The following is a 15505-nucleotide window of genomic DNA, read 5'->3' as shown; positions in this document are numbered from 1 at the left end:
TAAATGTCCTTATGTTTGCTTAGGTCCCTAAGATTTCACTGGAGAATTTAAAATTTAAAACATTAATTATACTCCAGTTCTGTTACAGAAGAAATTACTTACAAAATCAAATCTGTGTTTCATTGCATTTGGAGGGTGTTTTGTCATGGACTTTGGTGCCGCTGGGATCAATCTACATCATGTGAGATGTGATCCTTCAATGCATTTTGCTGTCCTACATAAATGCTCAGCAAGTTCTCAATCGTTATGAGTTTTGTTAAACTTCGACAGGAGAGGCAGTGGAATGGCAGAGATTCACTGAGGGAGAAAACTTGTCTGGCATCTATCATTTCTTTTTGTTATTCTCTCTTATGTTGTTCAGGCCAAGCCATAGAGAGACACAAAAATGGAAGGAAAGCGGCTCGTGCTTGAGGCTTTTTTAGCTCTATGTCAATGGAGTGAGAGGTCACGGACCTCACTCTGAAGCAGCTTATCTGACAACTGTGGATAGCTCGCGTGACTTTGGTGGAAACGCTCTTTGTTCCTGCCGTCCTCACTGCAGAGAGAGCTGGGGCTGCTCCAGGATGAAGAAGCTTTCGACATAATATTAAAAACAGCATAGGGAGCTGCTCCTGAGACGTGAAATGGGCTTCAGGCCAGTCAACATGTGGTTGGATGCTGCTGGAATCAGTTTCTGGCAACTACTGGTGTATTTATAGCACTGTGAAAAAAGGTTCAAGAAAATATCTATAAAAGGTGTAGTTGGCTGGGAAGTCAAATTTCCAGGAGCCAAGAGCAATGAGGCTTTCATGTTCTCAAATTTTGGAGTGAAGAGCTGAAACAGTCTCCTGTTTCAGGAAGGATCCTGAGGAAGCAGACAAACTAGCAATAAGGTTCCCTTCAGCTGTCTGTAACTCAGAGGATGGGCAGATCTACTGGAGTGGTGTTAGGAGCAAAAACCTGTAAGGGGTGTTGTCATGGGCAGAAAGACCATGCTACATCTCGAGTTGGGTGAACCCTGAGCCAGAAAGACATCACCAACCTCACCTTCAAGCTGTGGGTAACAGGATGCTTCCAAAATGTGTTTCTGACGGTGCGTTAATAATAGCGGTAAGGAAAGACTTAGTGTATGTGGTTGGTATGAAAAGATTTAGGAACTATTGGTCATGGCAAAACCACCCAAACCAGAAGGGAAAACTCAGGAAATGAGTTAGAAATCTGTCTGCTTCTCCTGCCATTCTCAGAATAACATGTCAAATGCACAGGAAACTGTTAAATTAGAAAATGTCTTTATTAGATAACTGGTGGTTAGAGGCTAACCCTCTATAAATGGCAGGACTGCGTGTCAATTGCTGTAGCTGTCTGCATCGTTCTCCCCCAAAGCAGCAGCAGATGAGATGGCATTGGTAGCAGTCACGTAGCCAACAGTTTTGCCCTGCTTGTGCTGCTCTGTCTTGAACAAAACTAAGTGAAATGTTGCAAGGGTAAATAAATTGGTACTGGGGGAATTGCTGCATCCCCTTTTTTTAATGGAACAGCTCTTTCTAGTCTTGAGGAACAGCCCTGAAAGCTTTGCCAGGGAGAAGCCAAGTGTGTGGGAGTGTGGGAAACTGAATTAAAAAAGAGAAAAGCCAAATGATGACTGAAAGGAAAGGGAGGATGAAGAGAGAAACTCACTCAGAGTCCAATTAAATCATTGAATCAGGGTGTGCCCTTAGCTTCATTTCCATGAAATAGATGTTGCAGGGCTCACACCTCAGTGCCAGGGTTTGCACATGAAACAGATTTTCTGCACCAACAGATGGAAGCACTGACAAAGTATTCATGGAGATGAGAAGGGCTGAGGAGAGTATCTGCATGTTGGAAAAGTGTGTATCTGTTTAGCCCTGATGATCTGCTATCCTGATTTGAGCAGAAGCCAATTTTCAGCTTTATTTTAAAAGGCATCCCTTTAAAGCGTTACCGTAAGCTCTCCTTCTCTATGGAATGGTTTGAAAAACCCAGGGATTTCTCCAGGCACTCAGACCATGCTTTGATGCTTTCAGAAAACAGAAAAAAAAAATATAAAGTTCTTCATACAGAGATTGCAAGAAATCTGTTGCCTGGAGACGTGCAAATATACATTCAGCCAGATTGCCAAAGTAGCCATAAGCTTTCCTTTGGTGGAGATTAAGAGAAGGAAGAAAGGGGCAAAGAAATGTCATTCGGAGGCAGGGAGATGAATGCGACTGTTGAACAATGATTGCTCTAGAAGCACAGGCTTTTCACTCCTCTGGTATACTGAAAACTGGGAGAAACTCATTGCCATATAACACTGGCTTAGTAGTCCATCCAGGTCTTGTGTTTGTTTGAGTGATTCCAGAACAAAGCCTTATTCTTCTCAGAGAATTTTCTGGCTTTGCATTTAAAGCATCTCACTCCTGTATCTACTTTCTGAGAAGGCATCACCTGAAATTCCGCATTACTGTCACACGCACATCTTTGAAGTCTTCCATCTACAGCTCACTAGGTTTGCCACAGCACTGCAAATTCCAGTTTGGTGGTGAAGAGTAGATTTTAGTGAATCCAACTTTTGCTGCTTGAACATTTTCACAAGATGAAACTTGCCCACTTTCTAGAACTGCTCAGCTAAAACAGGAGCACAATGAGGCAGTGCTGCTCATGGCTCCTCGTGATAAAGCAGGCTGCTGTTGCCCATTGAAAGAGAGACCAGAGCCCCATCTCCTTCCTCTGCCATGGAAAGGAAAAGAGAGTAAGTTGATTTGGTGTAGAAATCTAAGAGGAGAATCTCTGAAGAATTCTCTAGGAGGAGAATCTCTGGGCTTGCTTTTCTTGCTACCTTCAAGGATGAGAAATAGAAGGAGGAGCCAGTCAGGCTCTCTGGGGCTTTGGCTTGGAGTCAAAAAGAGGTTCTCTGCTCAAGGCAGCCATCTGCCTGTCAGTGCTTTCTGCTGATCCTCTGAAAGCAAATAGAGTTAGAAAATGAAAATCGAATTTTGCACGAAGGCAACAAAGGGCTTATGACATGAAATGTGAAAGTCCCAGCAGCAGCGTAGCCTAATTGCCTTTTTGTTTTCCTTAAAGCAGGGTGTCCAAAAGGTACTTACGGTTCAAACTGCCAAAAATCCTGTAAGTGCATGAATGGAGGCCATTGCGACCCAGTGTCGGGAACTTGTGATTGCGCGCCTGGTTTCATTGGAGCCGACTGTAGTAAAAGTAAGCCAACATTCATGTTCTGTTTCTTTCGAAAAAACAGCAGAGAGAATAATCTGCGTAAGAATTTGTCAGTATAAAAACAGACAGATTGCAGTTACCTCCTCCTTGAACTGTAAATCGGGATTCCAGCTTTGTAAAAATTCTCTTGCAAAATATTTTCCTTCTTTTCTGTGTGAGTAGAAGCAAGGACACTCATCCCAGGATTACAACCTACTTGCCCAAATTTGTTTCGAGAGCCAACTCAACATGAATTGCTCAAGTTCCTTCTTCCTGTCCAAAATTTCTAGGTTGAGAAATTGTCTCAATATTTTGTTTCATGCTACGGTGCCATTATTTTCAATAAATGGGAAAAAGAACAAGATTTGTCATGGCAAAACTGGTAAAGGCTCCATGGCAACACTTCTCGTACTTCTCTATTTCAGGGCTAGATCATGTGGCTGAATTTCTGTGGTATTTCCAAAGCTAAGATCTCCTAATATGGATAAATACAGAGCCTTTGGGATTTCCACTTGCTATACCTGTACCAACTATAGAGGTTTCAGTGTTAATCAGAGCTTAACTGATGTTTTATCATCTTCAGTCCCTTTCTGAAGCTTCTTTCAGCTTATTCACAGAAAGACAATGCTTTAATGCTAAGCAGTTGGTAGCTTTGCTCTTCAGCATAGGAGAGCATCAGTATTGAGGAAGGAAATAAGTCTTTAGCTTGAAGCATGAGCAGCTGATATGCACACTTGCCTTACTGGTGGAAAACCTACTAAGTATTTCACGTGAAAGTGTAGGCTATATTTACAACTTTAAAAGAAAGATTTCAGAGGAAGAGGCAGTCATGTCTTTGGAAGGGATTTGTTTTCACAGTCGTTTCGAAGTGTGTTAGATGGAACAAAGAGGAAGCCAACTCCCATCAATAGATCCTGCCTTCATTGGAAATGAAAACTGGCATACCCTAGGTGTTTAACAGAAGTCTGTGTTTCCTTCAGCTTGCCCAGAAAATCGATACGGGAAGGACTGCGCCCTGTTTTGTGCATGTGGTAAAGGTCAGTGTGACCCACGGACTGGCAGCTGTACCTGTCCTCCTGGCCAAATGGGACCTGGCTGCCAACAAGGTAACAAAGTGGGACCGGAGTTCAGCTCGTCTGCTGGGCTCATAGTTGCAAATTAAACTCAGTGCCAAGCATTGTGTTTCCCACTGTGTTTGAAGCCAATATTGGCTCGATAATGCTTGCTGCATTTTGCAGGGTCTCAGCCTTGTCCCCCTGTTCCGCTGCCCTGCCCTTTTCCTACCCATCTCTGCCCGTATCTCACTGCCCTTCCACCAGCACCACTGCACTGCTTTCTGTGCAAAGATAAAGTCACTTCTTTCAAATACTGCAGCTCAAGCAGCATGAACCTAAAGATGGGGAAAGTGTTCTTACCACACAGGGAGGGCGCTGTGAATGGATGTTACGTGGGATACTCAGCAGGAAGCATGTGTTTGCATTTATTCCCTGTCACTTTCATCTTTTGGGGGGATGCTAAATTTATTATTTTTTTTTTTCCCAAACTTTGTTAATTCTCTGTAGTGTGTCCCCAGGGATGGTTCGGCCCCAGCTGCCGCCTGACGTGCAGCTGTCAGAACGGTGCTATCTGTGACCACGTGGATGGCAGCTGCACTTGTGGACTCGGCTGGACAGGAAAATCGTGCGAGAAAGGTAATGTCTTCCTTTGGTAGTAGTGAACACATGCATTCAAGCAGGGGTTTGCAGTGGCTGTGGGCCTTCAAAAAAGGAACAGGTTTTGCTTAATTAATCTCACTACCAGCTGCTTTCATCGTTGTAGCTTCTCTCATGCTGCCTTGCCCAAAGTTAGAGCTTTAGATCTCTTTTTAGAAACAGTTTCCTCTTGAGTCTCACTCTGTAATCCTTGTAAATTCCTTTGAATGGACTCTTATTTCTTCTCCTATCCAACTTTTTGTTCTTTTGTTCATGGGAACATTTTTTTTGTATCTTCTTTGAATTGCTCCCCTGAGGTCAGTAGAAGCCAGCATCTCAATCCCATCTTGTTACCTTCTCTCTCCATTTTCTCTTCCCTTTGGCACTGGACTGCAGTTAAACTTCTCACATATTGACTTCCCTGATGTTCTGGCAACATCTGTCCAAAACAATTGAAATTATCATGCTATCTTGTCCTCACTTCTCTGTGTCAGCTCTCAAAGCACACTGAGCAGAATGAGCACAGAGTCTTTTTGCGTGTCTTTTCTTTCTTTCCATTTCCTGAAAGGCATGAGATTCAGAGCTCTGCTTTATGTATATAGAATAGCTGCCAACTGGAGTGATGATGTCAATACCACTGTGGATGAGCACTAAAATACCTCTTCCCTTCATCTCCAAATTAGTGCTGTTTACCAATAACTGGCAAACACAGTGTTGCATGGACTGTGAGCATCTCTGCCTGCTCCTTGAAATTTGTATAACCGTACATGGGCTGTGTTTGGGCTGCAAACTGTGATGGGATGGTGCAGATGTGGAACAGTGTCTTGTGTGCATCCTCTAGATATGCTTAAATAAAATGACTTTGATATCCAACACTGGGGAGAGATGTGCTCGTTGCATAAAGGATGGAGTGCTGTATTGCTAGGAAGGTCTTCATGGTTGTCTTTTGACATACATACTGAGCTATGGGAAAACTGAATCTTTCTTTCCACAGCAGTGTGGTTTTGAGCCTGTTTTGACTAGAAATCAAAGATCTCTAATCAGGTATCTTTCTGGTGATTAGATATGATGTTCTCCAAAGACCTTATATGCCATTTGCAGTTATGAATCTGATATGTACATGGCCATGCTCTGTTAAGTCGGTCTGCACTGCATCCAGTTATCACTTCCACAGAAATTATGCCCATATTAGTTATATTGACCAGTCACTTTTTCATGACATGGTTTTCGACAGTTTGAGATGCACTTAGTTCAGTACAAGTAGATATCTAGTTATACATGGAAAGTCTATGTGTGAAAAAGAGACCTTCCCTTTCTCCTTTATGAGGAGTTCAAATACTGTGAATTCCAATGATAACATGGAGCAGGAAAAGCTGTATGTTTTCTTTCACACTTCGTATGTGTCTAAAAGAAAGCATTGCTGTAGATGTAGAGGGTGGAAAAAGAAGATATCATTTATTATGTGCCTTTACAACACTTGTGGGACTGGAAAGGCTCAATATAAACAATATAGTGAAAGAATATTGAACTCTTCAAACATCTATAAAGTATAAATCCTCATCAAAGTATGTAAATACATAATAATGGTGCAGAAATGCTATGTCTTCAGTGAGCACGACTGCATGGAGAGAAAGAAATTCACGAGAGTTCACCTGAGCTCTGCAAGTTACTATTTGAGCGTCATGCCTCAGCTGTAAAAGCCATCAGATTTTGGTGTGAGATGGGTGTTTTTCTTGTCCTTTTTCTCTGTCCACACGTGGCCAGCAGAATGTCTTCCTGGCAAGTATGGCCCCAGCTGCAGCTTGGACTGCTCATGCCAGCACAACGGCACCTGCGACAGGTTCACGGGCTGCTGCCACTGCCCAGCAGGGTTCTACGGCCGCTCTTGTGAGCATGGTGAGTACACAAACCCCGCACAGCCCCACCACCTGTCCTCCTGCAGGGACAAATGGGAACTCAGAGATGTTCCTGTAGAGCAAATGGGATTACTACCGGCAGTGGCAAATATCAATTTTGCTGGCTCCCAAAGAAGGTAGCTGCAAATATAGAGGAGCTCAAACGGATCCATGTTTTTCTTCCTCCTGTTTCCTCACTTGACACTTTTCCTTTCTCAGGGTGTCCCCCTGGGTTTTATGGGCTGAGCTGCCTGCATGCATGTGCCTGTAAAAACGGAGCGAGCTGCGACGCCGTGATGGGGCAGTGCGTTTGTCCCTCGGGGTACCATGGTATCCACTGCGAGAAAGGTACTTACACCCACCTGGTTTAAAAAGCAAATAAACCACATCCTTATCTAAATGTTTGTTTGTTCAGAACCACTTCTTCCATATTTTTCACGGTTCTTGAAACACTGGATTTGTGATTGCTTACCTGTTCTGTATCTGGGTGTTCTCAGTTCCTTATGCGTTAACCACTCTGGTTCTGATTAGCACAGTGAAAGTCCTGGTCTCCACGGTGTCTTGCAGCAATGAGTTCCACATGTTGTTTATTAAGAATAAGTTTCTTTTACTGATTTTAAGTTTGCTTCTAAAATTCCAAGTAAGATTATTAAATTGATGCATGTCAGACCAGTGGAGTGTTATGAAATGGTCTTCTAAAGAGCCCTAATTAAAAATGAAAATAAGTGCCAGTAACGTTTTGGGACAGATTTACAAATACTTTTGATAAGTTGGATTAGATGAAACCAACTTAAAGAGAGTGCACATAAATATTATGCCTATCTGCTGCATTCGATCCTTCATTAAACTTGGCATTAGCACTGAGTTCAGCTCAGAGTTTACGAACTTTCCTCCGAGCCATCCTTCAAGCCCTGCTCTGGCTGACGTATTTGTTGTGATGTTGGTGTGCAGTTCTCCTAACAGGGGCATTTATGGGTCTCTTCCCTCCAGGCTGTGCCAGCGGGCGCTTTGGTGAGCAGTGCCAGCACCGGTGTGACTGCGGAGGAGCTCCTTGCAACCCAGCCACTGGGAAGTGCCTCTGCCCACCTGGAAAGACTGGGGACAAATGTGACATTGGTAAGGGAGTATTTCCTGTGTGCTGGTGTGCAGTGAAATCCATTGGTTGGTCTGAGCACAACAGCAAAAGGACGCGTGCCAGTACAAAGTATTCCAGGACACACTGTTTGCAGCAGAGTATTCTCCTGCAGGTTGCCAGGTTTATCAATAGGCTTACTGTGATTAAATCAGTGTTTAAATTGATGCATCAATAGGAAAACCATGTATGGGCCAGCAGTAAAATGTCATTTGTCATGATTGTCAGCACAGCACAATAGGAAGGGCTCAAGGGTTCTGCGACAAGCAAGAAGGGACTGGGTTCCATGGGGATTTTGTCATGGGGGCACTTATGGGGTTCTTCCAAGAGCTCAAAGAGTGTGTAATTTGAGGTGAGGGTGGTGGAGCTGCTGCAGTGTTCCTGGTTCTGAGAACCAGCAGTAGTTTGGGAACACTGACTCCAAATAGCGTTGCCTCATTCACAACACAGGAGCTGTGTGCTTGGTAAATGGTTGGCCCAGAGAAGCAGAATTGTTTTGCAACAGGCTTGTAAAAATAGGCGAGAGAATTCTCCTGTGAAGGAAACCGAGCAAACTGTCAAAAGCATTGAGGGCTGAGAGGCAGTAAGGACAGGGATTCTTGAGCCAGATTCTGATCTCAGTTGTGCTGGTGGAAATTTAGGGCAATCAGTTAAGAGAACTGCACTTTTCTTTTAGCAAGTGTGAAAAGGGATGTGTGATCCCAACAAGCAACGTACAGGGTGGTGAGCATCCATGTGCTAACATTGAAGGATCACGCAAGGAACCACATTCCTCCCAATCCCCAGTATCACAAAGGGAGAATATTCCTCATCCTTTTGTTCTGGGACAGGGCAAGAAACAGCTCTGAACATCCTGTTATTAATGTAAGCAAGAAGTCAAGTAAATTCTGGGAGCCTGAAGGCTACTGCAATCCCAAAAACTAAAATGGAGATTGCCTTGCTTGCCAACATGCACCATCATCCTGCTAGAAACTGAGCAGCCCATCCTCCTGCACTGGTGCCACTGGACTTCAGCCACCCAGCACTCAGCACCGTGCATCAGAGGCCTTTCCAGTGCGATTCTAGCAGCAGTGGAACACAAGGGGGAAGCTCAGCACCGATGATGTGAACCAAGGTTTTGCTTCTTGCAAACTCTAGGAGTCATTTTTATTTTTCTTAAATCAGCTAGGGTCGCCCCCGTCCATGGAAAGCTGTTATGGGGTAGGTTTTATTTGCATTTTTATTTTCAATTAGGCGCAGTTCATCTGTGATATAACTGTGAGCAGCTGTGTCTGTGCAGCAGCCATAAAGATAAAAGGCCTGATTTTAATTTGAACTCTGGTAAAGCACCCATTAAACAGGCAAAATGTTAATTAAAAAAAAAAAAGAGAGAGAGAGAGAGAGAATATAACAGACTTTTATGGGCGTTCCTTTTCTGTAGTAAATTAACATTGCAGACTTTCAAACAGATGTCTTAAATACACATTGTTATTAACATGAAAATGTGGTATTACATAAATTAAAATCAGGTCCAGAGGTGTTTGTGGAGACCTTTTCTCATAACATTTCCTAATTGAAAAGGCCGAGCTCTGAGCACTTGGGGAGGGTTGTCCCACGTGCTGGGGCTGCAGCTGATGTGGGGCTGGGGGCTTGGGTTAACCCTGCAGAGCTATGTGAGAAAGGCAGCTTGGGTTACTTACAGCACTGTTGGTGAGGTGAGAGAAAGAAGGCTGTTGTGTGCAGGGCTCTCAGCACCCTGCCATGGGACATGCTGGGGGCTTTTCCTTACAATGAGAATTTGCCCATAAAATATATTTGCCCATCCTTTGCAGAGCTGGGAGTGAGACCTTTGTGAGTTTACATTGCTAGGGAGTAACTGAATTGTGCAAAGTGGACATGATGTACAAATATACCTAAAATGAATTAATTTCCATTTGGGAATTGCTTGAGTGAAAGCTCTTTTCTGCTCCACACTGATAGCCAGGCAGCCCCAAAACCTCTCCTTTTGTGCTGCCAGCCCCTGGGTATATGCCAGGGATGGTTCCCATTTCAGGAACTTCTTCAGGTCAGGTGGGTCACAGTTTGGGTGGGCTGTGCAGCAGACAAAGCTTGAGGATTGCAAGGTGTTCCAAAGCGTCATGGCTCAGTATTAGCAGGTGTAGATGTCAAAGCAGATTCCCAATCCCAAATCTGTACCTCCTGAGAGAAATAGCAAAAGCATGTCATAATTTAGGACAATTCCTATACAGTATACTAATAACTTACTGAGGCTTTTTTAGTTTCGTACTGATAAGCATATAACTTTAGGCAAAGTGAGAGTCTGGGTTAGAAGAATTAACCTCATGTGAAATTATATGAAGGCGTTTTTTAAGAAACAATGTTATTTTCAGTTCATCTGTTGAGGCTCACAAAGCTTCCCCTAGTTTACAGAGCTTGATGGAGGTCTGAGTTCTCACTGAAACCTGTGTGAGCTCTACATTCTCTCCCAGTGAAAATCCAGGGACTTAAATATATTTTTTTTCTAAGTAAACATCCTTAATTTCCCTCCTGTGCTTGCATTTTGCCCTGAATGCTGACCTTGGTCTGAATTTCTATTGCATGCACTTTCAAGGATGCTCCTCAGCATAGCACAGCCATCGAGCAGGGAAAAGCATTTATCCTCTAACAAACACTTCTGTCCTTCCAGGCTGCCGGTCGGACCAGTATGGCCCCGACTGCTCTCTGCGATGCCAGTGTGCCAAAAAGTCCCAGTGCAACCCATACAATGGGAAATGTGTCTGTCCAGCCACGTGGATGGGGCCAACCTGCAAGGAAGGTAACACTGCACATTGTGTTACAGACATTGTGCTTTGGTTGTGTGTTGAAGAGCATGGTGAAATAGTGGCTGGGTAAGAAGATAAAACGTCAGAAGATTGATCTGTGTGGGTGACAAAATGCTCAACAAAAAGTTTTCGTTTGGTTCGCTTTTTGGTTCTTCATTTAGATGATTGCTCATTTTAATGATGCATAAGACCATGCGGAACTTTTTTCCCACTTCTAATCTAAACATGGTCAGCTTGCTGGTAATGCCATGCAGTCCTTCCCTTAGTTTAGGAAATACTGTGGAACCTTCCATCTGAGGGACTTTTTTAATGTCTTGCTTGCTCTGCCTGCCTGTGTGAGGTGGCCAACATAACTCAGTCCTCTACCTTCCTCTGAAGGTTATCATTCATTAAATTATATAAATGTAAATTCTGTGATTTATATTGCAGTATTATATTATATAGACCTAAGGCTGCATTTCTACTTAATTCTCTAGGTGGCCCTCCAAAGCTTCCTTTTTATGAAGAACAAACTCAAGAAGGAGGGAATATTTTTCCGAGAGCTCTACAACAGTAACGTTTGGACTAATAAATGAACTCTTTTATATGCACAGAAGGTATTTGAATTTGGATATGAAAACAGGTATTCAATTCAGCCTGAATTGTACTGAAGTATTCACACTTCTTATGGAAGACTACAGAGGCCTTTTAGTAGCTGGTTCCTTTTAAAAAGTTGAATCTGTTTCATGTATTTATTCCTAGCCTGTTGCCTCTCCATTAGTCTACTTGGGACATTCTTTCTGATAAGTAGTATAATTCCTTACTTGAAAGCTTGGACATGTGGATTTTCTGTTTTCTTTTTGCTTTTTGTAAAACCAGCTCCAAAGAGGATCAGTAACACACCAATTTAAAGTGAGCCATGGCATGCTAAATGAGCATTTAACAGATTATGAAGCTAATGCAAGTTCACTGCAAAATCACATTGCTCAGAAACCAGTGGGATTCACCAAGTCTGTGAAGAACATTGTATGTTCTAGAAAAGCATCCAGTCTTAAAGTCACAGCTGATGAAGAATCTGCCACCATCTTTGATAAGTTATTCATTCGTTTGAGAATACATATCGTATTTCAAGTGTGAATTGGCTGGCTGGAAGGTCTCCATCTATATCTTGTTTGCATCTGAGGCTCCTTTCTAAAGAGCACAATGTTAACTGTCAGGCTCCTCTGGTTTTCTGTGTTCTCCCATCTCATCAATGGAGTTTCTCAGCAGTTTGTGAAGTCAAACTGTTCAGCAGTTCTTGCAAAAATTTCTTACAGTGGAGGAAGCTGTATCTTGGATGGAGAAAGCCGATAGTGAGGATAGATATGAAACAGTAATCTGAGTTCTCTTTATGTAAAGGATTATAATGTGATCTTTACCACACAGTAATCTAATTATCAGCTTTAACAAGTCCTGATACCACTCAACAGCTGCTGTTGGTCACCTACAACAATGGCATTTTGGTGCTATTTTTGTCTCTTTAGACAGGCTTTTTTTTAATATAGGACCAAGTCATTATTAAGAAATGATATTCTTTGTTTTAGTATTCTGAGTTAACAAGGCTAAAAGATTTCAGAGTAACTCTTAGTACTTCTCTTTAGATTAAGAGTTACAAAACGTGCTCAGTAACCTCTTGAGTCTTACTAAATCAGGAGTGACCTTGGTTAAAGGCATCAGGACCACGGGCTCTGGCCAGGTAGCACAAGCTCTTCCAGGTTTTGTGTTCATGCTAGCATTACCATTCACACACCACAACGAATCGCAACTCCGCAAGGGATTTTTGTCATAGAAGAGAGAAAGTGGCAATAATTGAAGCTCACTTGTGATTTTGAATAATGTTTATGTTTGCAATTGGATAATGAGTATGTGAAGCAACAGTTACTTCTTGGTTCTCCTCAAGTCCAACCAATATGTCTGGTTCGAAGCAAGTAATGCTTGCTCACCTGGAACTGCAATTCAAGCTGTGATCTTTTGGAAGCAATAAAGGTTTACTAGGTGTTTTTTCAAGCCTCATGGAAGTCTTATTGTTGTTATTCAAAATTTCATGGGTGTTGGAAGCCGTTCTAAACTCAGTAGAGATATTTGTGACCGCAACCAGATGAACCAACCAACTGTGCTTTCAGCCAGAAAATGTCAGGAGCTGGTTCTGAACTCTTGTCCTTTCTTTATGATAGCTCTGTAAATTGCAAAAAAAAACACTTTTCCTGATGCAAATGTGATAAATCTATTGTTCCCAAACTAGTCTGAAGTGAGTTGTTCTCAGCAGGATTTTTTCTATAAGCCATGGTAGTTAAAATGTTCATTTGGAGATGTGCTGGCCTAGGTCTGATCTCTAACTGTGAAACTGGGGCAATTTCACTGAATTGGAAGTGTTTAGGTAAATCTTGTGCAAGATGATTAGATATCATTATAGTAACTGATGGAGAAAAAAAGCATCCAGGTACAGCAACAGGCATCTCTTGATTTCAACTACGGATTTACCGCAGAGCCAAACTATAATAGTAGTGTAAACACTGCCTCATATTCAAGATTTTTCACATTAAAGAATGAGCATTGGATGAGATCTGGAGATCCAGGTTTCTCTTCGGCCACCTCCAAGGTTAAATGAGATTGCTCAGAGATTCATCCAGTTGTTTCCAATATCTCCATGGATGGAGAGCCCACAGCCTCTTTGGGACCATGCCCTAATGTATATTTCATATCCATGATTTATTTCTCCTAGTTTCTAACCAGAATTTCCCACATTTTGACTTCCATCCACTGCTTCTTGTCCTTTCAAGTGCACCTCTGAGAAGAGCTTGGCTTCATCTTGTCTGCAGCCCCCATGGGGTGGTTGAAGACAGCAGCAGACCTTCCCATGGTCTTCTCTTCCGAAGACTGAAGATACCCGGCTCCTTCAGCTCACCTTGCACGATGTGTGCCCCAGTTTCTTCTCACCTTACGGACCTTCCATTGGCCTTGTTACAGTTTCTTGGACATAGAAGTTTTTGGAAAGATACTCAATGTCTGATGTGGTTACTCAGCAGCTAATGCATAAAACCTGAGAGCTTACATTTTACTGTTTGACAGCAGCTTATAAAAAATACTGCCTTTTCTTATCTACATATCTAAGTATACTTATATGTGATTGGAGCAGCTAATCAAAGGAGAAACTTTTCTCAAGCCATATTCTTTACACCTGTGTACCTTGTTTACATTTTCCACAGTAACTTGATATTAGAATTGTAAATATGTACTATAAAGGAAATAAAAGATTTTGTATGAAGTATTATTAAAGAATGTCACCATTTTAGGTACGTGATGAAACACGTATTTTAAGTGGTTGACACTGAGTCTGTGCCAATGAATCAGAGGGCCAAGAAGATCTGCTTGGGAAATACTTCAGCAGACTTTTTGTTTTTAATTGGAAAATGCCAATTCATACAAAACTATTCATATGCAGCAGTCTTTTTTATTAACTCCTTCTTCAAAATACTTCTTAATTACTTAATGTTATTGTCCTGATGAAAGAAGTTTACTTCAGTTCCATAGAACAGACTGTCCTGATTTGGGTCTCGATATGAGTTTTGGTTCCAAAACATAGAATGAAGTACAACTGTATAAAACTACGAATCAAAATTATGTATTTCAGATATTTTAGCAGACTTTTGGTAGAGTACTTTTCATTGTCTTTTCTTGGTTTGCTATATGTGAAGGTTTTCACTTTTCACAAGGCAGGGAAAAAGGCAGGATGTCAGTTTCTAGAAGAAAAGTTAAAGCTACTCATAATTAGCTATTAATTAAGTAATTTTACTTGTTTGTGATATCAGTAGTATGTTTTGATGCTATTCCTTTCTTCATATTAACGAATTTACCTTATTCTGTGCATGCTAACTTGTTTCTCTTAGACTGCGTGTACTTTTTGTAATGGAAAATTCACTAAATTATTATCCTAGTAGATTCACGTTATGGAAGGTGAGCTTAATTACTGCTAAAACAATATCACTCCCCTTATTTTGTTCATCAGTGGAAGACTGTCGGGATGATAGCATCCTGAACATAGCACTGGCACTTGTTGAAAATGAAAGCAAAAAATTCCAGTGAAAATGCTTTTTGTGTTTAAATTTATGTCCGTCTTCCACTTGGTAAATAACTTTCTTGGCTCTGTATCCCAGAGGACCTAAGTTAATTATGCTTTCTTGAAATGAGCGGTCTGTGTATTCCACTGTAGCACACTTGCACACACAGATAACTCCTTTCAGAAAGACATTTCAATTATTTTGAACATGCTGTTTCTGTGCCAGATGCCACTCTCTTACCTTGTTGTTCATTCCAGATAACTCCAGTTTGAGAAGAGTGGCAATGAGTTGAGTGTAACTCAGTGGGTCCGGCAGAATTTTATTCAATGAGAATTCATGAAACCAGAACAACATGTTTTAAGTTAGACTTCAGTATTTATAACACTATCCTCATAGGAAAACAATCAGAATTTTAAAAATTCCCCGCTTCTCCTGCCAAAAATTATTATTCTACTTTTATCCTTTTTATGTTGAAGAACCATAGCTATTAAAGTTTGCCCAGATTTCTTGCCAACCATATTATTTTGATTGGCTGCAGATTTCTGTTTGTGTAAGTAATAACCATCATAGTATCAGAAGTTGCCAACAGGACAAACATGGAAATTATACCTTTATGTCCTTTCCAGAAGAGCAAAAGACAGAGTTTGGAGCCATCGTGGCTTCATGCTGTTGATCTAACAATGACAAAAAACAACGTCTGTGTTAGAGATTTCTTTTT

The 15505-nt window shown here is 41.7% G+C and overlaps 1 protein-coding gene across 7 annotated transcripts in view; it reads left to right on the top strand.

The window, feature by feature from the left end:
• LOC128082672 (multiple epidermal growth factor-like domains protein 6) overlaps nucleotides 1–12742 on the top strand; it is a 160061-nt gene extending 147319 nt beyond the window's left edge. For 5 of the 7 annotated variants that reach the window (XM_052687083.1, XM_052687082.1, XM_052687084.1 and 2 more), the window contains 8 exons: nucleotides 3064–3195; nucleotides 4173–4298; nucleotides 4755–4883; nucleotides 6651–6779; nucleotides 6998–7126; nucleotides 7769–7894; nucleotides 10576–10704; nucleotides 11188–12742. In XM_052687083.1, coding sequence (XP_052543043.1) covers nucleotides 3064–3195; nucleotides 4173–4298; nucleotides 4755–4883; nucleotides 6651–6779; nucleotides 6998–7126; nucleotides 7769–7894; nucleotides 10576–10704; nucleotides 11188–11267 — 980 coding nt within the window. In that variant the 3' untranslated portion in view covers nucleotides 11268–12742. Of the gene's footprint in view, nucleotides 1–3063; nucleotides 3196–4172; nucleotides 4299–4754; nucleotides 4884–6650; nucleotides 6780–6997; nucleotides 7127–7768; nucleotides 7895–10575; nucleotides 10705–11187 lie in introns of those variants that run through there. The other 2 variants (XM_052687081.1, XR_008207775.1) reach the window with 2 other exon arrangements.
• The last annotated feature ends 2763 nt before the right edge of the window (nucleotides 12743–15505 follow it).

Source organism: Tympanuchus pallidicinctus, unplaced genomic scaffold, assembly GCF_026119805.1.
Source record: "Tympanuchus pallidicinctus isolate F22 unplaced genomic scaffold, pur_lepc_1.0 scaffold22, whole genome shotgun sequence".
NCBI classification, from domain to species: Eukaryota; Metazoa; Chordata; class Aves; order Galliformes; family Phasianidae; genus Tympanuchus; species Tympanuchus pallidicinctus.
This window is presented reverse-complemented; position numbering and strand designations above follow the sequence as displayed.